This window comes from Oncorhynchus gorbuscha, linkage group LG23 (genome assembly GCF_021184085.1).
Source record: "Oncorhynchus gorbuscha isolate QuinsamMale2020 ecotype Even-year linkage group LG23, OgorEven_v1.0, whole genome shotgun sequence".
Lineage (NCBI taxonomy): Eukaryota > Metazoa > Chordata > Actinopteri > Salmoniformes > Salmonidae > Oncorhynchus > Oncorhynchus gorbuscha.
In genome coordinates this window covers 51,305,367-51,328,915 of record NC_060195.1, presented here as the reverse complement: position 1 = coordinate 51,328,915, position 23,549 = coordinate 51,305,367, and the positions used below count along the sequence as shown (strand labels likewise).

General features: G+C 43.0%; 2 protein-coding genes across 2 annotated transcripts; one reads left to right on the top strand and one right to left on the bottom strand.

The window, feature by feature from the left end:
* The first annotated feature begins 2,418 nt into the window (after positions 1-2,418).
* On the top strand, positions 2,419-21,118 carry LOC124010865 (junctional adhesion molecule 2A-like). The gene is made up of 10 exons (XM_046323599.1): positions 2,419-2,862; positions 7,608-7,784; positions 8,068-8,217; positions 8,326-8,513; positions 16,763-16,865; positions 18,206-18,313; positions 18,459-18,471; positions 18,994-19,065; positions 19,350-19,383; positions 19,641-21,118. The coding sequence occupies exons 1-10, from the start codon at positions 2,814-2,816 to the stop codon at positions 19,677-19,679; spliced, it is 933 nt and encodes a 310-aa protein (XP_046179555.1). The 5' UTR covers positions 2,419-2,813; the 3' UTR covers positions 19,680-21,118.
* An 18-nt stretch (positions 21,119-21,136) lies between these two features.
* On the bottom strand, positions 21,137-23,549 carry LOC124010866 (ATP synthase-coupling factor 6, mitochondrial-like). Its single transcript, XM_046323601.1, has 4 exons — positions 23,398-23,549; positions 22,775-22,945; positions 21,749-21,876; positions 21,137-21,272 (listed from the first exon to the last, which is right to left on the bottom strand). The coding sequence occupies exons 2-4, from the start codon at positions 22,942-22,944 to the stop codon at positions 21,244-21,246; spliced, it is 327 nt and encodes a 108-aa protein (XP_046179557.1). The 5' UTR covers position 22,945; positions 23,398-23,549; the 3' UTR covers positions 21,137-21,243.

Genomic DNA, 23,549 nt, shown 5'->3' with positions numbered 1-23,549 from the left:
GCTCCCTATTTAGTCCACTACTTTTGGCCAGGGTACATTGGGCTCTGGTCAAAAGTAGTGTACTATATAGGGAATAGGGTTCCGTTTGAGATGAATAAAAAGTGTGATCATATACAGTAACTGTAAAAACAGTACATGTCAACAGTTACAGTATATTCCTCAAACTGAAACTGTGATATAGTATAAATATAACAATGTATGCATATGTGATGCTGCATAATTCATCTTGATCTATGATGTCTAGAGACTCAACAATAGTGATGGGACATTTAATATCCACAGTTCCGTGAAGCAGATCGAGAGGTTACCCATTGCACAGCTGTCGTCCCCACTCAAACAGCCAGCCCCACCCCGACAGTATGGGAGACACACCCATGGACAAATTACAGTCCCCCCACCTCTCACCAATTGAGATGTTTGAATTGGTGCCTGGAATTCCACACCATGGATATTATCCAGAGAAACGCATCAAAATGTAGCCTAAATGTTTTTGTCCACAAAAAGTAGATTCTTCCTGGGCTATGTAATCTAATATCAATTCAATATTTGAATCAACTAACGATGGGATAGGCCTATATTCCTTTGTAAAATATAGCTTAGACTGTTTTCTAAATATGATTTTGTATAGGTCTATAGGCATTAAAAATAAGCATTCACAATCGATTATTCCACACCCAAACAAAGTTAGAATCTGAAATCCCTAAGCGTAGCGTGGGTAAAATCACTGGGGACGCATTCCCCCTCCCCCCCTCCCCTATGTGTTATGATAATTGCGTATTTTGCTCTTTAACCTGTTAATTCATATGTTTTGCGACCGTGATATATATAGGCCTAAAGGCCGAGACTACAAGAAAATGGTGGCAAAATAAATTCAGCCAAACCTTTTTTTTTTGTTTTTAACACAAAACCAGATAGCATCCTCTGTCCAGCATATTGCATGTAGAAACACACAATTACATGACCTACAGCATGGTCAAGCAAGGTAACGTTTCCAACATTTTCGGATCACTAAACAAATATTGATTTAGAACCACAGAGTTACCACAAGTTGCAAAGAAAACAGGAGCTGCCTCCACTATTCCACAACCATTTCAACATCATCAAATCACCTCTGCTTAGTCGAATACAAAGACGACTTAAAGATACCAAAAACAATTTAGTCCAATCGATGTAAGCCAAATATGTGGCTGTCCATGGTTCTGATTTCTTTCTGTGCGTTCGTGCAAGTAGATTTTTTTTTGACTCACCCTACTAGAGAAATTACCATCCTCTCATGTTGACAAAATGGCCTATCACTCTGTCATACAGTACATGCTTTTATTTTGTATTCTTGTCTACCTGGCTAAAATGCTTGCTCGATAGCCAAACTTCCATGCATGGGCAACATTAACTAGTTAACATTAGCCTTCTACACCTAGCTACATATTGAACTTCCATCCTCTCAGGCCAGGGGCACAAAAATATATAAATTAATAGTTGGATCATAATCGCCATTATAATCATTGACCAGGATGAATAATTATGTAAAACCATAAGTCCAAATCCCTATCTCCATCCATGGCTAATTAAGGAAAGGGACACTTTTAGCTATCTAGCTGGCCACAGGAGTACAACCACGACATGCAACAATTAAATTTTTTATGTAATTTAAGTATGCTCTCAATAGGATTTGATAGGAGTGATAACAAACTCCAAACTGGCTTCCCTTTTACACTTTTATTTGTTGGTGTGCCACACAGTCGATCTCGTTCAGTTTAGCTCAACGCTGATTGGCACATTTTGTATGCTTTTTTTTTATCAAGGGAGGCCGGATGCTTTCTGGCTTCCGTTGCCTTCAATCCTACGGGCGGCAACAATGTCATACACGTTTGGACCAGACAGCATCATGTAGCCCTCCTACGCATAGAGAAACAGAGGGACGCTGTTTCGCTCGTTCGGAAGTTTTCTCCTGTGAGACATTCAGCCTCTTGCGAATTGAAGGACAATTATGAATCACAGAGAGACGATAGATACAAACTAATTGTATGCATTTTATTCGTTAATAAAATTCCCTTGGCATCCATGAATACACGACAATGCCCTAAGGGACTGCGGAAATACTTTGAAGGACGTTATAATGAAATAATTAGCAAGGGCCAACTAATTATAAGGGTACCATTGTGCGCCGTTTCTTCCCTCTATCTGAAAGCATTGTCCGAGTTCGACAATTGTCCGACAATCACACCTGGCAACAGGTGTCGCTTCCTATACCCTTCGTGGTGGTCCTCTTTTATAGTAATTCATCAAAATGTATCAAAGTAAATAGCATGACGTTATGCCTGTGGGCACTGGGTAGATAGGATTTAAGTGCTGAGCCTATGACACATACTCACATAAAAAAAAATGTCATCAGTGCAGTTGGCCATTGGTGGCGCGTTGCGTACGATGGGCACATGTAAGTGCGCGTCTTGGACACAGCGTTTCGCTCTCTACATTCCTTCTCAAAGAGCTCCCCACCAACTCGCTTCCTCGCACCACCACCAAACCTCCATCCCTACCACAACAGTAAGATAGCAGAGAGCCCGTCTACACTGACAGAGGGCAGCAGTATGCCCTGCGGCTAGTGTAATAGTTTACAGAAAGTCCGAAATTGTGACTTCCGAACCGCCCGCGCGCTGCCTAACTGCTCAGGAAATACTACGGAGTTTTGTAACATAATTTCCCCAAAGGAGTGACGAGATTCTGGAGTTGTGGACAAGTGCGTGAAAAGGTTGACGCTCAAGAGTAGCTCATCTTTCGAGAAAGGACAGACTTTTGAACAGCAGGAGTTCAGGATGGAGAAAGCGTCACTGTTTTTGCCCCTTGTCATTCTACTGATGCAATGTGAGTAAACTTGCATTTGACTACTCGTCCGTATGATAACGAGTAATTCGTGTGTGTTTGTTTGTTTGCGTGCTTGCGCGTGTGTGTAATGCATGTTACATGTAGAGTTGAGCTGTATTGGTATTCTTGATCATTAAATTACCATCATCCCTATCGCTTTTGTATCTTTAGAAAAAATAAGCCATTATAGATATATATGTCATTTTAGATATAAAATATTGATAAAGCACCTAATAAAAAAAACATGATTATTGTTATCTTACTATGAACTGCAAGATCACTATATCATGTTGATGTTTCTGGTCACATACACACAACAAAGGGGCCAGCACTTGATTCGGTTGCAATTGACTTAATTTATTACTTAATCATCTTCGTTTCTGGAGAAACATATGACCTGTACTAAAGTTTTCCAACGTTGCCTGTCTTTCATATACAGTAAATGCATCATGTCCAAGAGCACACTCCATACGCCTTCCTCACTGTGTGTGCGTGCGTGTTATTGCGATGATATTGGACTACATGCAACTACAGAAAACAGATATGGACCACTAATGTGGCCTTAAGTTATTGTTGGAAACAGGCCAGTCTAATTGGGATGTGGGCAACCCAAGGGTGGGTACCACCAACTTTGATAATAGCAGGTCATCATGTGGTTCCATCCCAAATAGCACCCTATTCCCTTTATAGTGCACTACTTTTTTTTATCAGGGCACATAGTGCTCGGGTCAAAAGTAGTGCACTGCAAAGGGTGCCATTTGGGACGATTCCATGATGTCAGTGAGATGCCAGGGGAGGGGCTGCATTCAGGTCTGCCCAACTGTTGATGTCTGCTGATTTATTGTTTGGAACTGTTTGGAATAGTTTGCTTCAGACTTGATTGGGCTGTGTTCTGTCCTGTAGATTAGGTGAGGCTTGTTTTAAGTCTTGAACATTGTGGTGCCATTTCGGATGCAGACATTTTGCAAGCACCGCCACCACCAACCCTGACTGGCACAGCTGTTCCTGTCAGAGCAGTGCAGGGTTACAAAGATACAGAGGGGCTTTGTTCTCCTAGGAAAACACACACACACACTCCCACTCTCTCTGTCTCTCTAGATCCCTCTCTGTCTGGAAATGGATGTCCTCTTAGATGTCTATCGTATGAAATGCTCCTAGCTCAGATTTAGTGCTCAGTTGTAGCTTATAATAATCGTTTTAAATACTATCTGCAGGGGGGGGGGCTTGCAGGGGGGGGGCTTGCAGGAGAACCGTGTTCGAACCCAGTTGTGCTTGTGTGTCCCCGGTTTGGGCTTCATTTTCCATTTAAAATAAATTCCCATTTTTAAATTCTTGAATTGTAGTTTTAGTTTTCTTCCTGAATTGACTGACTTCAATTTGAATTGACCCCAACCCTGGTAGGTCCCAGGCACAATAGCTCATAGGGTTCAGAGAGGGACAGGTCACCATTCAGCAGACAGAGAAAATGTAGGCATTATGTCAGGGTTGTTATCACATCTGTGTTATCTCAAGGAGACCCCCCCTCAAGGTGGCAGTTTCTTTAACCCAGGGATGCTAATGATGGATCCTGATAATATAGGATAAAACTCTTGTTATCTCTCTCGGTCTATTTCTTCCTATCTCCCTCCACATCTCACCCTCTCCGTCTGTCTCTCTCCCTTATCCTCTGTCTCCCTCTCCCTTTCTCTCTTTGTCCATCCAGCCAGGGAGAGACAATGCTCCTCCTCAGAGAGAAAGAGGGAGGGATGAGAGGCACACAGCTGCAGTGATAACAATGTTACACATACTCACATGTAACACAGACAGCAAGCAGGGAGGGACAAAATACACAAGGCTGCACTTTTACCATCTACTGTACTCAAACATTCTGAAGGACAATGTGAATAGGCAACATAAACCTGCAGTTTGAATTCATACAATACTTATGCACATCAAACGTAATAGAGCAAGCACTCTGCCACTGATAATGTGTAGGCCTATGTAGACCTAATTGCCTAAATACTCATAACTAAGATTCAGAACGAGAATTCAAAATCAATGGGGGGAGGGCACATTCCGTTTTTCCGTTTATTTCCTGTGAATCGACTAGATTGAAATGAAATTGAGTATGCTTCATTGTTCATTGTTTTTCAGCGAGGAAGTTGTTTACGTTTTGTTTCCCATCTTTTGCTCTGCTTTCATGGCCATTTAAGATGTCCACCTTCACCCTGAGAGGACCTGTAAATGCATTATTACTTCCTGTGCCTCTCCAATGACTTTGTCTCACTTTGGCCTTCATTCTTCCACGTAGACCCAGTTTGCGTCTCTCTATTCCCTATATAGTGTACTACTTTTCACCACTATGTAGGGAATGGGATGCCATTTGGCATGTAGACAGTGGGGGAATGGGATGCCCTTCCGTGGGGAAAGCAGGAGACCAAAAATAGAACCAAAGGAAGTAGTGCAACAAACAGAGGCTAACTAAACAGGAAGCTAGCAGTGAATGGCTCATTTGTTTGTTGACCTCAGTTAAGTACAGGGTAGACCAGTGGGTTCCCGACCATGGGTACTTGGCCTTGATAAGACTCATGAGTGTAGGCTTACTGGTAAAATGTACACGAGGGGGGGTACTCAGGCAGAGCAAAATTCAGTTAGTGTTACAGTGACCGAAAAAGGTTGGAAACCACTGGTGTAGACTGGGTGCTTTTTAGGTCTTTCGATGTGACGTTTACCAGCATTGGGCCATGACAAATAGCCTTGTGCTTTGCGGGACAGAAATTGTCTGTATTTAATTAATTGTGCGGAATATAGTATTAGTAGGTTATGCAGTGATACAGATGTCATTACAGTTATCTAGTTGAGCATGTGTGTGAATAAGTGTGTTATCTGAATACATCTCAGTATTTACTGAAACAATGGAAGGAAAAATGTATGTTGGCCTATACAAACACAGCACAAAATAAATGTGTTTGTCTGGGTGTGTTAAATATGTATCTGTGTAAAGCTAACCAATTTGAACTTAACGATTTATGATGGAATTGAGCAGCGACTAGTGTGGACGGTCTGGAGCTCTGACGTCACATAACATTACGTTTTTATCAGTACCCAAAGGATAGCACGCAGTTACACAGGACATTGTCTGTGTAACATTTCTAGCCGGTCTATCAATGGGTAACAGTTGACATGTAATGCTTGACCCGCTCAGTTTTCCACCACAAAACACCAGAAAATGACCAAAAAGAGTAAAACCAGCTCACCTGCTTTTACACTAATGTTCAGTGTTTACATGGAGGAAAAAGGTGGAGCCGAAGAACACCATCCCAACCGTGAAGCACGGGGGTGGCAGCATCATGTTGTGGGGTGTTTTGCTGCAGGAGGGTCTGGTGCACAAAATAGATGGCATCATGAGGTTGGAAGATGATGTGGATATATTGAAGCAACATCTCAAGACATAAGTCAGGAAGTTAAAACTTGGTCAGTTAAAGCTTGGTCACATTGTCATTGGAATGTGGAAGACCAAATTGAGAATGACCCCAAGCATACTTTCAAAGTTGTGACAAAATGGCTTAAGGTCAACAAAGTCAAGGTATTGGAGTGACCATCACAAAGCCCTGACCTTAATCATATAGAATATTGGTGGGCAGAACTGAAAAAGGCTACAAGGAGGCCTACAAACCTGATTCAGTTACACCAGCTCTGTCAGGAGGAATGGGCAAAAATTTACCCAATTTATTGTGGGTAGCTTGTGAAAGGCTACCTGAAATGTTTGACCCAAGTTCAACAATTTAAAGGCAATGCTACCAAATACTAATTGAGTGTATGTAGACTTCTGACCCACTGGGAATGTGATGAAAGAAATAAAAGCTGAAATGAATCATTCTCTCTACTATTATTCTGACATTTCACATTCTTAAAATAAAGTGGTGATCCCAACTGACCTAAGACAGGGAATCTTTACTATGATTAAATGTCAGGAATTGTAAAAACGGAGTTTAAATGTATTTGGCTAAGGTGTATGTAAACTTCCGACTTCAACTGCCTGATTTTTCTCCATGTGGTACAATATATATTAAAAGGCTCTTCATTTAATATAACAGGCTTTTAAAATTCAATATTGGTGCACAATTTCTACTTAAAATGTCAAAAGGGATGCGAAAAGCAGTCTTTTCATGGAACAACCCAAATATTCAGTGTGCATGTGTGTGGTACATAAAATTATTGTACCAATCTGTGGTTCAGTTAACCCCCCCCCCCACACACACATACATATGCACATGCAACACGTACTCCTCCCTCAATGGATGGGCGTTACCCGGGCGACCTGTGGATAGCAACAGGATGACAAAACAATAATCTTGACCCCTGCAGCAATCAAACGACAGGAAGGACTGCTCCTATTTCCTGTTCCTGTCAAGATGCACATGTTCAACTGGAGAAACACACATACAGGCACAGATGCACACAAACAGACACAGCCAGTCAGCCAACCAAACAATCAGCCATGAGTCATCATGCTCCACCACCAATCTGGTCCAGAGGAAAAACTGGTTCATAACAGATATAATTGGTTCATACAACATTTACAACTGGTTCATCATAACTGAATATAACTGGTTTATAACAGATTATAAACTTGTTCATAAATCAGCTATAAAGCAATTCTAATCAGTTATCACTGCGTTAACTTGTTCATAACTTGTCCTCCATCTTACAACCCTTTCCCCACAACCCCATATGTGGCACCTCTTTCTCTCTCTATCCCTCAGGCCTTCCCATTGTCCCTGTTACCGTTTCAACAACCACACCCAAGGTGGAGGTCCGTGAGAACTCTGATGCGGTTCTGAGCTGTGGTTTTCGGACCGAGAAGGAACCGAATCCTCGAATCGAGTGGAAGAAGAAAGGAACAGATGTATCATTTGTTTACTATGAGGGACAATTCAGAGGTGATTGGCTGTCCTGGCACATTCTCTTCCATCGTTCTCTTTCTGTCTGTTTTAACCCCTGTCCAGAGCCCATCTTCAGACTCCGATTTCATTTACTTCCTCACGAGGGAAATTCATTTTAAGAGCTTCGTCAACATAAAGCAGGATGTGATGAACATTACAAAGACATTTGTATCAGAAGTTACCAGATGGTTGATGTTAGTTTAAGTAGAACATTTGTCCTTAAGAAACCACATCTCCACATCCCCCTCTTCTCTGTGTTGACCGGTTTCCACTCTCCCAGGAGCCTTTGCGGGGCGTGCAAGGATCAAGGGGGCAACGGTGACCCTACAGAGGGTGACCCAGAAAGACGCGGGTGAATACCGCTGTGAGATCACTGCCCCTCATGACACCATCACCCTTGGGGAGACTAACATTACCCTCACAGTCTTGGGTGGGTACCATACCATCTGTCTGACTGAGTGTGTCTGTGTGTTGTCTCAGACATGCCGTTTGTGCACCCCTTAACCCTGCTGACATTGTGGCTCTACCCTCCCCACAGTTCCCCCCCACACCCCATCCTGTGAGATCCCCAGCTCGGCCCTGACGGGCTCTATGGTGCAGCTGCGCTGTTTGGACCAGCAGAGCATCCCCCCAGCCACCTACTCCTGGTACAAAGACGACAAGCTGCTGACCCCCTCCCGCATGGCCAACGCAACCTACCACCTCAACCCATTCACCGGCATACTGGTGAGATACTTTTTAAGAACAGTGTAGTGTATATACAGTCGTACCATTGATGCTTTGGCACGATTTACTCAATGTACAGTGCATTCAAAGAATTCAGACCCCTTCCTTTTTCCACATTTAGTTACGGTACAGCTTTATTCTAAAATGGATTAAATTAATAAAAAATCCTCATCAATCTACACACATTATCCCATAATTACAAAGTGAAAACAGGTTGTTCAGAAATGTTTGCAAATGTATTATAATTTAAAACAGAAATACCTTATAAGTATTCAGACCCTTTTCTATGAGACTCGAAATTGAGCTCAGGTGCATCCTGTTTCCATTGATCATCCTTGAGATGTTTCTACAACTTGAATGGAGTCCACCTGTGGTAAATTCAATTGATTGGAAATTATTAGACAGGCACACACCTAAAGCTGGCAACCTGGCCAAACTGAGCAAATCGGGGGAGAAGGGCCTTGGTCAGGGAGGTGACCAAGAACCCGATGGTCACTCTGACAGAGCTCCAGAGTTCCTCTGTGGAGATTGGAGAACCTTTCAGAAAGACAATCATCTCTGCAGTACTCCACCAATCAAGCCTTTGTGGTAGAGTGGCCAGACAGAAAACAATCCTCAGTAAAAGGCACCACAGCCCACTTGGAGTTTGCCAAAAGGCACCTAAAGACTCTGACCATGAGAAACAAGATTCTCTGGTCTGATGAAACCAAGATTGAACTCTTTGGCTTGAATGCCAAGAAACACATCTCAAGGAAACCTGGCACCATTGCTACGGTGAGGCATGGGGTGGCAGCATCATGCTGTGGGGATTTTTTTCAGCAGCAGGGACTGGGAGACTAGTCAGGATTGAGGGAAAGATGAACAGAGCAAAGTACAGAGAGATCATTGATGAAAACCTGCTCCAGTGTGCTCAGGACCTCAGACTGGGGCGAAGGTTCACCTTCCACCAGAACAATAACCCTAAGCACACAGCCAAGACAACAGAGGAGTGGCTTCGGGAGAAGTCTCTGAATATCCTTGAGTGGCCCAGCCAGAGCCCGGACTTGAACCTGATCTAACATCTCTGAAGAGATCTGAAAAATAGTTGTGCAGTGACTATCCCCATACAAATCAAATCAAATTGTATTTGTCACATGCACCAAATACAACAGGTGTTGACCTTACATTGAAATGCCTACTTACAAGCCCTTAACCAACAATGCAGTTTTAAGAAAAAATAAGTGTTAAGTAAAAAATAAAAGTAACAAGTAATTAAAGAGCAGCAGTAAAATAACAATAGTGGGGCTATATACAGGCGGTACCGGTACAGAGTCAATGTTAGTTGAGGTAATTGAAGTAATATGTACATGTAGGTAGAGTTAAAGTGACTATGCATAGTTAATAAACAGAGCTGTTCAGGAGTCTTATAGCTTGGGGGTAGAAGCTTATTGAGAGAGAACAGTCTATGACTAGGTGGCTGGAGTCTTTGACAATTTCTAGGTCCTTCCTCTGACACCGCCTGGTATAGAGGTCCTGGATGGCAGGAAGCTTGGCCCCAGTGATGTACTACCCTCTGTAGTGCCTTGTGGTCGGAGGCCGAGCAGTTGCCATACCAGGCAGTGACGGAACCAGTCAGGATGCTCTCGATGGTGCAGGATCTGAGGACCCATGCCAAATCTTTTCAGTCTCCTGAGGGGGAATAGGCTTTGTTGTGCCCTCTGACTTGCCTAGTTAAATAAAGGTTAAATAAAAAATGAATAAAAATTCACGACTGTCTTGGTATGTTTGGACCATGATAGTTTGTTGATGTGGACACCAAGGAACCTGAAGCTCTCAACCTCCTCCACTATAGCCCCGTTGATGACAATGGGGGCATGCTAAGTCCTCCTTCTGTAATCCACAATCATCAACCTGACAGAGCTTGAGAGGATCTGCAGAGAAGAATGGGAGAAACTCCCCAAATACAGCTGTGCCAAGTGTGTAGTGTCATACCCAAGAAGACTCTAGGCTGTAATCACTGCCAAAGGTGCTTCAACAACGTACTGAGTAAAGGGTCTGAATACTTGAAATGTGATATTTCCATTTTTCTTAAAATAACTTTGCAAACAAAACATTTCTAAAAAACTGTTTTTGCTTTGTCATTATGGGGTGTTCTGTGTAGATTTATGAAGAAAGAATAAGGCTGTAACATAACCAAATGTGGAAAAGGGGTCTGAATTCTTTCCAAATGCACTGTATGTGCCTGTAAAGCAATTTGAATTTGACAGAACGAGTGCCCAGCCACACACCCACTGACTGTGTGTTACAGAGGAGCCACACTAGGGCGTCAAGAAAATAGTAGGTTTCTTTGCCTGCTATACTGGAAGTGTAACTTTTGGCCAAAGAGAGCAACGTGCAAGCTTCTTTTTCCTTTTCCTATTGTGAGCTGCGGTAAAAAATCTTGAAAATAGAACCAAAGTAGAACTTCACCTACTTCCCTTCACCCACTTACACCCAAGTTTCATTGAGATTATTAGGAGCACCTCACGTTCCGTATACTGTAAGTTATGTATCCGATGTAGCATGCCTCCAAAAAAGACTCCAATACATTGAAGTATAACCAACCGCTAGCACAGTATATGATAATATAAACCTCAGTAGGACACTGAAACCTTGGCTACAGTTCAGACCAACAGTGGCTACCTCAAATCAAATCAAATTGTATTGGTCACATACACATGGTTAGCAGATGTGTAGCGAAATGCTTGTGCTTCTAGTTCCGACAGTGCAGCAATATCTAACAAGTATTCTAACAATTCCACAACAACTACCTAATACACACAAATCTCAGTAAAGTGATGGAATTAGATTTTTTTACATATACAGTTGAAGTCGGAAGTTTACATACACAGGTTGCAGTCATTAAAACTTGTTTTTCAACCACTCCACAATTTCTTGTTAACAAACTATAGTTTTGGCAAGTCGGTTAGGACATCTCCTTTGTGCATGACACAAGTCATTTTTCCAACAATTGTTTACAGACAGATTATTTAACATACAATTCACTGTATCATAATTCCAGTGGGTCAGAAGTGTTACATACACTAAGTTGACTGTGCCTTTTAAACATCTTGGGAAATTCCAGAAAATGATGTCATGGTTTAGAAGCTTCTGATAATTGACATGATTTGAGTCAATTGGAGGTGTACATGTGGATGTATTTCAAGGCCTACCTCAAACTCAGTGCCTCTTTGCTTGACATCATCGGAAAATCTAAAGAAATCAGCCAAGACCACAGAAAAATTATTGTAGACCTTCACAAGTCTGGTTCATCCTTGTGAGCAATTTCCAAACGCCTGAATGTACCACATATATCTGTACAGACAATAGTCTACAAGTATAAACACCATGGAACCAAGCAGCCATTACATACCGCTCAGGAAGGAGATGCTTTCTGTCTCCTAGAGATTAACATATTTATGTGCGAAAGGTGAAAATCAATCCCATTACAACAGCAAAGGACCTTGTGAAGATGTTGGAGGATACAGGTACAAAAGTATCTATATCCACAGTAAAACAAGTCCTATATTGACATAAACTGAAAGGCCGCTCAGCAAGGAAGAAGCCACTGCTCCAAAACTGCCATAAAAAAAGCCAGACTACGGTTTGCAGCTGCACATGGGGAGAAAGATCGTACTTTTTGGAGAAATGTCCTCTGGTCTGATGAAACAAAAATAGAACTGTTTGGCCATAATGACCATCGTTATGTTTGGAGGAAAAAGGGGAGGCTTGCTAGCCGAAGAACACCATGCCAACCATGAAGTACAGGGGTGGCAGCATCATGTTGTGGGGGTGCTTTGCTGCAGGAGGGACTGGTGCACTTCACAAAATAGATGTCATCATGAGGGGGGGAAATAACGTGGATATATTGAAGCAACATCTCAAGACATCAGTCAGGAAGTTAAAGCCTGGTCACAAATGGGTCCTCCAAATGGACAATGACCCCAAGCATACTTTCAAAGTTGTGACAAAATGGCTTAAGGACAACAAATTCAAGGTATTGGAGTGGCCATCACAAAGCCCTAATCCATACTTGGATTAAATGTCAGGAAGTTTAAATGTATTTGGCTAAGGTGTATGTAAACTTCCGACTTCAACTGTAAATATATAGATGAGCAATGACCGAGCGGCATAGGCAAGATGTAATAGATGGTATAAAATACAGTATAAACATATGGGATGAGTAATTTCAAGATATGTACGTACATATTATTGAAGTGGTATTATTAAAGTGACTAGTGATCAATTTATTAAAGTTGCCAATGATTTCAAGTCTGTATGTGAGCATCAGCCTATCTGTGTTAGTGATGACTGTTTAACAGTCTGATGGCCTTGAGATAGAAGGAATTTTTTGGTGTCAGATGCACCTGTACTGACCTCGCCTTCTGGATGTTAGCAGGGTGAACAGGCAGTGGCTTGGGTGGTTGTTGTCCTTGATGATCTTTTTTGGCCTTCCTGTGACATCGGATGCTGTAGGTGTTGTGGAGTGCGGGTAGTTTGCCCCGGATTATGCGTTTTGCAGACCGCACCACCCTCTGGAGAGCCCTGCGGTTGTGGGCGGTGCAGTTGCCGTACCAGGCGGTGATACAGCCCGACAGGATGATCTTAATTCTGCATCTGTAAAAGTTTTAGGTGAGAAGCCAAATTTCTTCAGCCTCCTGAGGTTGAAGAGACGCTGTTGCGCCTTCTTCACCACACTGTCTGTGTAGGTGGACCATTTCAGTTTGTCCGTGATGTGTACGCCGAGGAACTTTCCACGTTCTCCACTGCTGTCCCGTCGATGTGGATAGAGGTGTGCTCCGTCCACTGTTTCCTGAAGTCCACAATCATCTCCTTTGTTTTGTTGATGCTGAGTGAGAGGTTGTTTTCCTGACACCACACTCCGAGTGCCCTCTCCTCCTCCCTATAGGCTGTCTCATCGTTGTTGGTGATCAAGCCTACTACTGTTGTGTCATCTGCAAACTTGATGTTGGCGATGTGCATGGCCACACAGTCATGGGTGAACAGGGAGTACAGGAGGGAGCTGAGCACGCACCCTTGTGGGGCCCCAGTGTTGAGGATCAGCGAAGTGGAGATGTTGTTTCCTACCTTCACCACTTAGGGGCGGCCCGTCTGGAAGTCCAGGACCCAATTGCACAGGGCGGGGTTGAGACCCAGGGCCTCAAGCTTAATGATGAGCTTGGAGGGTACTATGGTGTTGAATGCTGAGCTATAGTCAATGAACAGCATTCTTACATAGGTATTCCTCTTGTCCAGATGGGATAGGGCAGTGTGATGGCGATTGTATCGTCTGTGGACCTATTGGGGCGGTGTGCAAATTGAAGTGGATCAAGGGTGACAGGTAAGGTGGAGGTGATATGATCCTTGACTAGTCTTTCATAGCACTTCATGATATCAGAAGTGAGTGCTACGGGGTTATAGTCATTTAGTTCAGTTACCTTTGCCTTCTTGGGACACAGGAACAATGGTGGACATCTTGAAGCATGTGGGGACAGCAGACTGGGATAGGGAGAAATTGAATATGTCCGTAAACACACCAGTCAGCTGGTCTGCGCATGCTCTGTGGACGCGGCTAGGGATGTCTGGGCCGGCAGCCTTGCGATGCTTAACACGTTTAAATGTCTTACTCACATTGGCCACGGAGAAGAAGAACCCACAGTCCTTGGTAGCGGGCCGTGTCGTTGGCATTGTATTGTCCTCAAAGCGGGCAAAGAAGGTGTTTAGTTTGTCTGGAAACAAGACATCCGTGTCCTTGACATGGCTGGTTTTCTTTTTGTAGTCCGTGATTGTCTGTAGACCCTGCCATATACGTCTTGCATCTGAGCTGTTGAATTGGAACTCCACCCTGTCTCTATACTGACATTTTGCTTGTTTGATTGCCTTGCGGAGGAAATATGTCATGTTTTGTCATTGATTATCATGTCTTGTCTCTGTGCTTTCCTTCTATTCGTTTCCCTCTGCTGGTCTTATTAGGTTCTTTCCCTCTTTCTATCCCTCTCTCTCACCCTCCCTCTCTCCCTCTCTCGCTCTCTCTCTCTATCGTTCCGTTCCTGCTCCCAGCTGTTCCTCATTCTCCTAACTACCTCATTTACTCTTTTCACACCTGTCCCCTATTTTGCCCTCTGATTAGAGTCCCTATTTCTCCCTCTGTTTTCCGCTTCTGTCCTTGTCGGATCCTTGTATGATGTTCGCTGTTCTGTGTCCTTGTTCCGCCCTGTCGTGTTTTACCTTCTTCAGATGCTGCGTGTGAGCAGGTGTCATTGTCAGCTACGGCCGATGCCTTCCCGAAGCGACCTGCAGTCTGTGGAGGAATGTCATGTTTCCGAGCCCATGCTTCGTCCATAAAACAACCCTCAGCGTCTCTAGTCATTCCTCTCTACTGACGAGTGGATTTCAGTTTTCCTGTGTTTGCTTTCACCTAGATAATATCCAGGATTATCACTTTTGTCTAAGACTGGAATAAAGACTCTGTTTTCGTTAAGTCGCTTTTGGGTCCTCATTCACCTGCATAACAGAAGGATCCGACCAAAGAATGGACCCAGCGACTACGGATTCTCGCAACACTGCCGTCGAAATCCAGGGAGCAATGCTCGGCAGACACGAGCAGGAATTGTCTGCTGCTCGTCATGCCGTTGAGACCCTGGCCGCTCAGATTTCCAACCTCTCAGGACAGTTTCAGAGTCTTCGTCTCGTGCCACCAGCTACTTCCTGGTCTTCCGAGTCTCCGGAACCTAGGGTTAATAACCCACCATGTTTCTCTGGGCAGCCCACTGAGTGCCGCTCCTTTCTCACCGAGTGTGATATTGTGTTCTCTCTCCAACCCAACACATACTCAAGAGAGAGAGCTCGGATTGCTTACGTCATTTCACTCCTTACTGGTAGGGCTCGATAGTGGGGCACAGCTATCTGGGAGGCAAGGGCTGAGTGTTCTAACAATTATCTGAACTTTAAAGAGGAGATGATACGGGTTTTTGATCGTTCAGTTTTTGGTAGGGAGGCTTCTAGGGCCCTGGCTTCCCTATGTCAAGGTGATCGATCCATAACGGATTACTCTATAGAGTTTCGCACTCTTGCTGCCTCTAGTGACTGGAACGAGCCGGCGTTGCTCGCTCGTTTTCTGGAGGGACTCCACGCTGAGGTTAAGGATGAGATTCTCTCCCGGGAGGTTCCTTCCAGTGTGGACTCTTTTGCACTTTTGCACTCGCCATCCGCATAGAACGACGGGTAGATCTTCGTCACCGAGCTCGTGGAAGAGAGCTCGCGTTAACGGTGTTCCCCCTCTCCGCATCGCAACCATCTCCTCCCTCCGGCTCAGAGACTGAGCCCATGCAGCTGGGAGGTATTCGCATCTCGACTAAGGAGAGGGAACGGAGGATCACCAACCGCCTTTGCCTCTATTGCGGTTCTGCTGGACATTTTGTCAATTCATGTCCAGTAAAAGCCAGAGCTCATCAGTAAGCGGAGGGCTACTGGTGAGCGCTACTACTCAGGTCTCTCCATCAAGATCCTGTACTACTTTATCGGTCCATCTACGCTGGACCGGTTCGGCTGCTTCCTGCAGTGCCTTGATAGACTCTGGGGCTGAGGGTTGTTTTATGGACGAAGCATGGGCTCGGAAACATGACATTCCTCTCAGACAGGGAAGCCCACGCCCATGTTCGCCTTAGATGGTAGTCTTCTCCCGAGTATCAGATGTGAGACACTACCTTTAACCCTCACAGCTCCCAGCTGTTCCTCATTTACTCTTTTCACACCTGTCCCCTATTTTGCCCTCTGATTAGAGCCACTATTTCTCCCTCTGTTTTCCGCTTCTGTCCTTGTCGGATCCTTGTATGATGTTCGCTGTTCTGTGTCCTTGTCTCGCCCTGTCGTGTTTTATCTTCTTCTGATGCTGCGTATGAGCAGGTGTCTTAGTCTGCTACGGTCGGTGCCTTCCCGAAGCAACCTGCAGTCTATGGTCGAGTCTCCAGTCAGTCCTCGCAACTACGAGTGGATTTCAGTTTTTCCTGTTTTGTTTTCTCCTTGATATATCCAGGATTATTACTTTTGTCATCTACTGGAATAAAGACTCTGTTTTCGTTAAGTCGCTTTTGGGTCCTCATTCACCAGCATAACAAAATTTTAGACCAAATGCCAAAAATACTGTACAGGTTCTGTGCATCATATCATCTTCCTTCCTCTTTTTATTTTTGCTGAGCTCTCCATCTGTCTCTTTCCCTCTCCTCTGGCAGGAGTTTAAGACGGTGGCGAGAGGCGACACGGGACAGTACAGCTGTCTGGCATCAAACAAAGTGGGGCAGTCCAAGATGTGTGAGGCTAAACACATGAAGATAGGTGGGTGTGCATGTGCGTGTGTAATTATAAGAATGATTGTTGTTCGTATGAGTGTAGTTTTGTCTTTCCACAAACTAGCTTGACTCTCGTGCTTCAAACCACATTGATATGGTCTAAAACCAACACAGTTACAATACCAGGGCTAGTGTTATGTCTTGTAAAATCCCAAGAGTAAACAGTACTGTGAGGAGCATGTTTTTCGATACAGGCATTTTTCTATGGAATCTGGAGATCAAGCAAAGAAAAAGTAGAAATAGCTTGAAAAATAAGGAAAAGGTTTATTTGGACAAGGTTGTCTAAGTAAGAGAAACCAGTCCACTGCCCCTTGCGCCCCCTACTGCTGGTCAGATGTATTTATTTTAATGATAGGTATGATGTGCAATGAATAGATTGTTTTAATGTGAAAATGAATATGGTTGATTTTTAAGGTTAGGGAAAGGTGCAGTGAATAGTGCCACTTTTTATGATGTCAATATAAATCAATGTATTTATGGTTGTTTTGTCATTTTGTCTTGCCTTTTAATCATTAAATGTGTTATTGTTTTTACCATCGAGGACCACTTTTTAATACTTTCAAGTGATATCCTCTGGGTCCACATTGTACATTTTGTTGTATATGTCTGTTACACAAAATAAATTCTGTTAAATTATGAAGTGTAGGCATACAACTGTACAATTGGTATTCTAACCTTCTTTGTTGCATACAGGAAAACATTAAAACAAATGGAATCAACAAAAACAGTCATGAAAGGAAAAAACCCTGACTTACGACAAGCAACAAAAACAAAAAGGAAAAGACCTCTTGAATAACCCCCAGAAGGTTAACCGGGATGTGGCTTTTGTGGAGTGATTGGTAACGATGCTTCAAGGGTGACTTGTCGATGTGTTCAGATGGTCCCTGGTTCGAGCCCAGGTTAGGGCGAGGAAAGGGACAGAAGCAACACATTTACACAAATATCTGAAAAGGGTATTCTTAAGGTCATACTTTTCTCTCAGTTGTTCAAAGGAGGCAAAGGCCCCCACTAGGTACAGATCCCTTATGGCATGGATCCTAACTTTTCCCCTTTTCCCAAAGGAAGGATTCCTCACTATTGGGAGCAGGAATGACATTGTTCTGAGGTTAAAGTGTACCTTAAACTGTTTCCAAATACAGATGTGCAATGGGTTTGTGTATATAAAGTGATTTCCCAAGGCCAGAGAAGGAACAAAACAAATGAATCAGATCGCAGATACTGGCTTGAGGGTTGGTTACATATCATCTGCTTCTATAGAAATGTTATTTGAGGTGTCCTTAGTATTGAAACCAACTAGTATGACTCTCTCACTCTCCACTCTTTCAGAGGATGTAAACATGGCAGGGGTCGTTGCTGCGGTCGTGGTCATCTGTCTGGTCATCGCCGTTTGTGGCTTCGGAGGGTACTATGCACACCGTAATGGCTACTTCAAAAGTGAGTCTGTCTGTTCCTTTCTGTCTGTCCATGTACATACAATATGTGTCTGTCTGTTAGTAAATACAATTTTCTAGTGAAAGTTTTTGTGCTCACTTCCTCTTACTTTGCCTCCACTCTCCTCTTCATTTCTGTCCATCTCCAGGACACAAAGGAAGGTAAGAGCTTGTCTCCTTAATCCCAATAACAATTATTAAAATACAGTGTAGACACCCTGACACTGAATAATTCTGCATTGCTGTGTAACTACCACTGACTAATTGAGGTGTGTACGTTTTAAAGTGCTGAGAAAGTTCAGTAGAGTGACAGGTGTGATTGAGCCCAGCGGTGCAAGCCTGTCTCTTCTCACAGAGAGACACTAACAGGTGTTTCATGACCCAGTTAGAAAAAATAGCTTTGTTATTTTGACTGACTGACTCTAGATTAGGCCAGTTAGATGACTAAGAATACTATCATGATTCTTTTTTATTAATTACAAATAATAATAATAATGAATCACTGTTTATCTAGGGAAGTCCCATTGTGATTGACATCTCTTTTTCAAGTGAACCCTGGCTGCTAATAAACTCCCCTCCCGGCTGAATTGTGATTAGCTTACCCCCTCTGTGTGGTCGTGTTAGTAACCCTGAGCATGGTGTGTGAACCTCAACACTCCCTCACTCAACTTTGACCCCCCCCAGGTCCTTTTGGATCCCTCAGTGTCATGGTGTGGCCCACATCAGCAGCCAGAACCTCCATAGAACTGAAGACAAGTGAGTCTGACCCACAGAGTAATAGATTTAAATGTAGACAATGAACAGGACTTTACATAGAAGTACATACTGTGCTTGTGTGTTCTTGTGTTCCCAGGAGTCCTTTACATAAAAAGTTGCCCTTTACGCTCCATAGGACTGTGTTTGATGTAGTGGGGTTCTTTGATCGAGCCCAATGTTTTTTCTGAGACCACAGCTGCATCACATTTAGTAAACTCCCTCCCTCTCGCTCCCTCCACTGTGTCAAACAATCTAGTATCTTTATAAATGCCTCTGTCTTCCAGGACTAATGCCAACTACAGCCCGCCGCCCCAAGATGTGAGTTTTTCTCAGATTTTCTGTTGTTGGTTGTATTCATGGTATTATATTCACAGGAAATGTTGACTTAAACATTACCGCTTACACAACATTTTCTAACCATATTAAAAGACAATATGATAAATTCTAATAGAATTATCTTGGCAATAGTAGTAAGTAAAATTCCCCCAATGGTTACTAATAATGAAAAGAGAAAGAGCTGAACTGCAGTAGTTCTGACCGAATGAAAATATGCTACTGTTTTTTTCCTCTCTCAGCCTGCTGACTTCAAACACACCCAGTCTTTCATGCTGTGAGGCTCTCAACAACCCCCTAAAAGATACTACACAGACACTAGCACCATGACAACACTGGAGTAGTTTTATTCGACCCAAATGAATAGCTCTAAGAATAATTACTTTTTGGGGGACTGACCAACCCTGCTCTCCTCACCCTTGTGGATGGATAGCAAGGAGGGGCATAGAGGCCATTTATTCATTCCTGTTTTGCTGTACCTGGGCCCTCAATGCAAGCCTATTATATTAGTCACATGGTACTCCCCTCTGGTGGCCAAATTGTTAAACTACAGCCTATATCGCCCTCCTGTGGCAGACCCGTGGAATTGTGTTCCACACATGCTCACTTCCCCCTCTACTGGCCAAAACATTAACTACCTAAATCTTATTTTATACCAAAGACTTGAACATGGCATCTGAGTGTAATATACTGTACATATTTTCTGATGGCTATTGGCTAAGCATTGATGTGAACACAAGGGAGCAATCACATTAGGGCTCCATAGTGGCACAAGGCACTGCAAGAGACATTACTACAGTCCCTGGTTCAAATCCAGGCTGTATCACATCCGGCCATGACTGGGAGCCCCAAAGGGCGGTGCACAATTGGCACCTGTTAAGGTGCTGTTAAGAACATGGTCTAACCCAGCCAAACCCTAAAGACGCAGGGCCAATTGTGCGCCGCCCTATGGGACACAGCCTGGAATCGAACCAGGGTCTGTAGTGACACCTCTAGCAGAGATGCTGCGCCACTGGAGCCCAAAATCACATAGACTAACACAGGGGCTAATTAGAATACAGCTAAAAAAAATTAAATCCACATCATAATCCGTCTGTTTTAAGACGGAGAAATGGTTTTTTTGCAGTGTTTGTCAGACCAGGAGACATCCCTAAAAACGCCAGAGATCAAATCTTATGGATTGCTTCATCTCCATTTTGAATACTGGCCATCCACTATATTGTTTTCAGAACAGTGCAGGATCGATTCAGTGCTATGATTGCAATTTAAAAGGCGATGTTCCTATTTTCGCAGACTGCCTTCACGTTAAATGCTGCATATGTTGGCTCAATAGCTCTGAACCTCGGAAACACTAATTGAATTGTGACCATTGAGATGGACCCCTGCTCACCTGAATATGCCCAGTGCATATCAAATGTAGTTGTCATATTCTATCTAGAGGCTCTTTTTTTATGTATTGTTTAAGCTAAAGTATTATTGTGCATTTTTTCCTAATAGAGAGTATGTTTCTTAGGCTATGGATGAATGGGTTGCTGTAAGTGTATTCTTTGTAAAATGTTTACTCTGTATTAAAGATTTATCAAAAATTTGTTCAATAATTTCTCACCACGTAGTCTTTTCCTACAGCAGCTGGAACAGGGTGGAGGACAGGTGAATGAGTCAGGTGAATGAGACTAGTGTAACGTCATATGTTATAATGTAAAATCAATAAATTTAAATGATCAAAAATGCAAGCATGTAAGGTTGAACATGATTTAGCATAAGAAAACAATGTTCTCACATTTATTAAATAGTACATTATAGTGGTGGCACGTAGGACAGAGACAACGTCATCATGGCCAGTGTTCACTTGGCCACTTCCTGCAGCTGGGGCTCTAAAGAGAAAAGGGAGATTGTGAGTAATGCTGGGTTGTATTCATTAGTGCATATCTTAATTGAAAGGAAAAACTAAAACACCCAGACACTAGGCCCACCATGGAATGACTGACACCCCTGCTTTATGCATAGAATGAGTAAGCTATGTAGGGTGAGATGGTGGTATTACAATTTAGTCTGACTGAGCTACCAATAAATGCTACTACTGCGGGGCAACATGGACAAAATCCATCTCACAATAACGAGAAATCAAACAATACGTTAAAATGAATTTACACCCCAGTTACTTTTTATAGTACCCGTTAAACTACATTAAATGTCTTAGCTATTTATTGTCCCCTTAGCAATTTCCCATATTTCATAAATCACATCTCTACTGTAGGCAACTTATCATTATTAATGATATCAGTAAAATGTCTGATCATTTTCAGTTTATCGTCCCAGCTCTATACTGCAGTGCATGGCTTTGACGAACCTGTAAATTTGAAGTCAGGGAATTTGGTGAGATCACCGGTCCCATATAACCTCTGTAGTTTGGTGATCTCCTCTGAGACACCCTTTTCGTAAGAGGGGCCTGCATCAACAATCCCACCTGCTGCAGCCCTGGAAGAAAGAGAAAGATTAGGAATTAACCTTAAACAACACTGTGGCATAGAATACACTACTCTGTTGAGGGCTGACCCCATTTAGTCAAGCAATATTTCTTTAGTAGAGTAGTAGCATAAAAAAAAACACACACACACACACACACAGCTGAAGTCGGAAGTTTACATACACCTTAGCCAAATACATTTAAACTCAGTTTTCACAATTCCTGACATTTAATCATAGTAAAAGAATTCTCAGTCTTAGGTCAGGTAGGACCACCACTTCATTGTAAGAATGTGAAATGTCAAAATAATAGTCAAGTGATTCATTTCAGCTTTTATTTCTTTCATCATTGGGTCAGAAGTTTACATACACTCAATTAGTATTTGGTAGCATTGCCTTTAAATCGTTTAACTTGGGTTAAACACTGCACCTACTGTTGTTGCAGTGGGTGAGCTCAAGAAACCACATAACTAGTCAGCCCTACATGTATACCCTATAAAAACACACCTTCAGCATCCTATGCGTTTCATGAACCTTGCCATCTAGACATATAGGGCCGGGTTCAGAAGGGGCACAATATTGTGGAACGTTCAGATAAAAAATATATTATGTAAAATAAACCATACTCTGACCTGTACTGTATAATCAAGAATCAAGTCTGCCAGCTCTGTTCCTGACATTTATATTTGCAACGTCCCACAACGTTCACCTACTGAACATATAGCCCAGCCTTCTGCAAATAGCTCTGCAGCGCGAAAAGGACGTGCAGACTCCCTGCCACCATCTCTGTCATGACATCATTCCACTTAAGCTTAGCTAACTTTTAGCCTACCAACATGAAGAAACATGTCAATTTGAGTAGGCCAGCAGTGGCTGTAGGACAAATAGTACGGTTATTTATTGCACTCACTTGCTCTTGGTGCTGTAGTCGCGGATCTTATCTAGGAATAGTTTCTGGATAGGGTCCAAGTCCGTGGCCCGATTGAAGAGAACAGCAGACAGGCCGATATTCCTGCGCAGTGTCAATGACACGGCGGAGCGGAACAGCGAGGACAGACGGAATAGTTTATGAAGCGCCATACTGTCAAACAGAGAGAGAGACAACTTACAGTTAACTTTGACAGTAACGCCACCAAACTAGTTAAACTGAACATGGAACGTTATATTACCGGCGGAAGCTAAACAGTGTATGTACAGTAGCTAGCTGAAGTTAACGGTTCCTAGCTCCCTACTGTCGATAACTGACGGCGGTAACGTGGCTGTGGAAAACCCAACCCTGTGCATATCTTCCATACATGCATCTGAAGCAACAACAAAAAAGACATGACACTAGCTAACTTAGTGTTTGGTGAAGTTACAGTATTAGTCGACCCTTGGTAACGTTCCCTAGCTAGCTTAGCACTCGCGTTATCATGTGTCTCTTACCAGCTAGCTATGACTTGTATTAACATGAAGATGACGAACATGTAAGATTTGTCGTTAATTCAATGAAAAATGATTAGAATGCGTTTAACTCTGAAAAACACCACTCACCTTGAATTTGACACTCGTTCACAGAGTGATTACTTCCAATGTGATACGCCGCTTTGCATTGTGGGTATTTTTTTTCAATCGGTCGTGTTCGCGAACATCAACATGCGTCCTGGCTGCGCATCTCGACAGTGACGTTCTTTTCAGCGCTACAC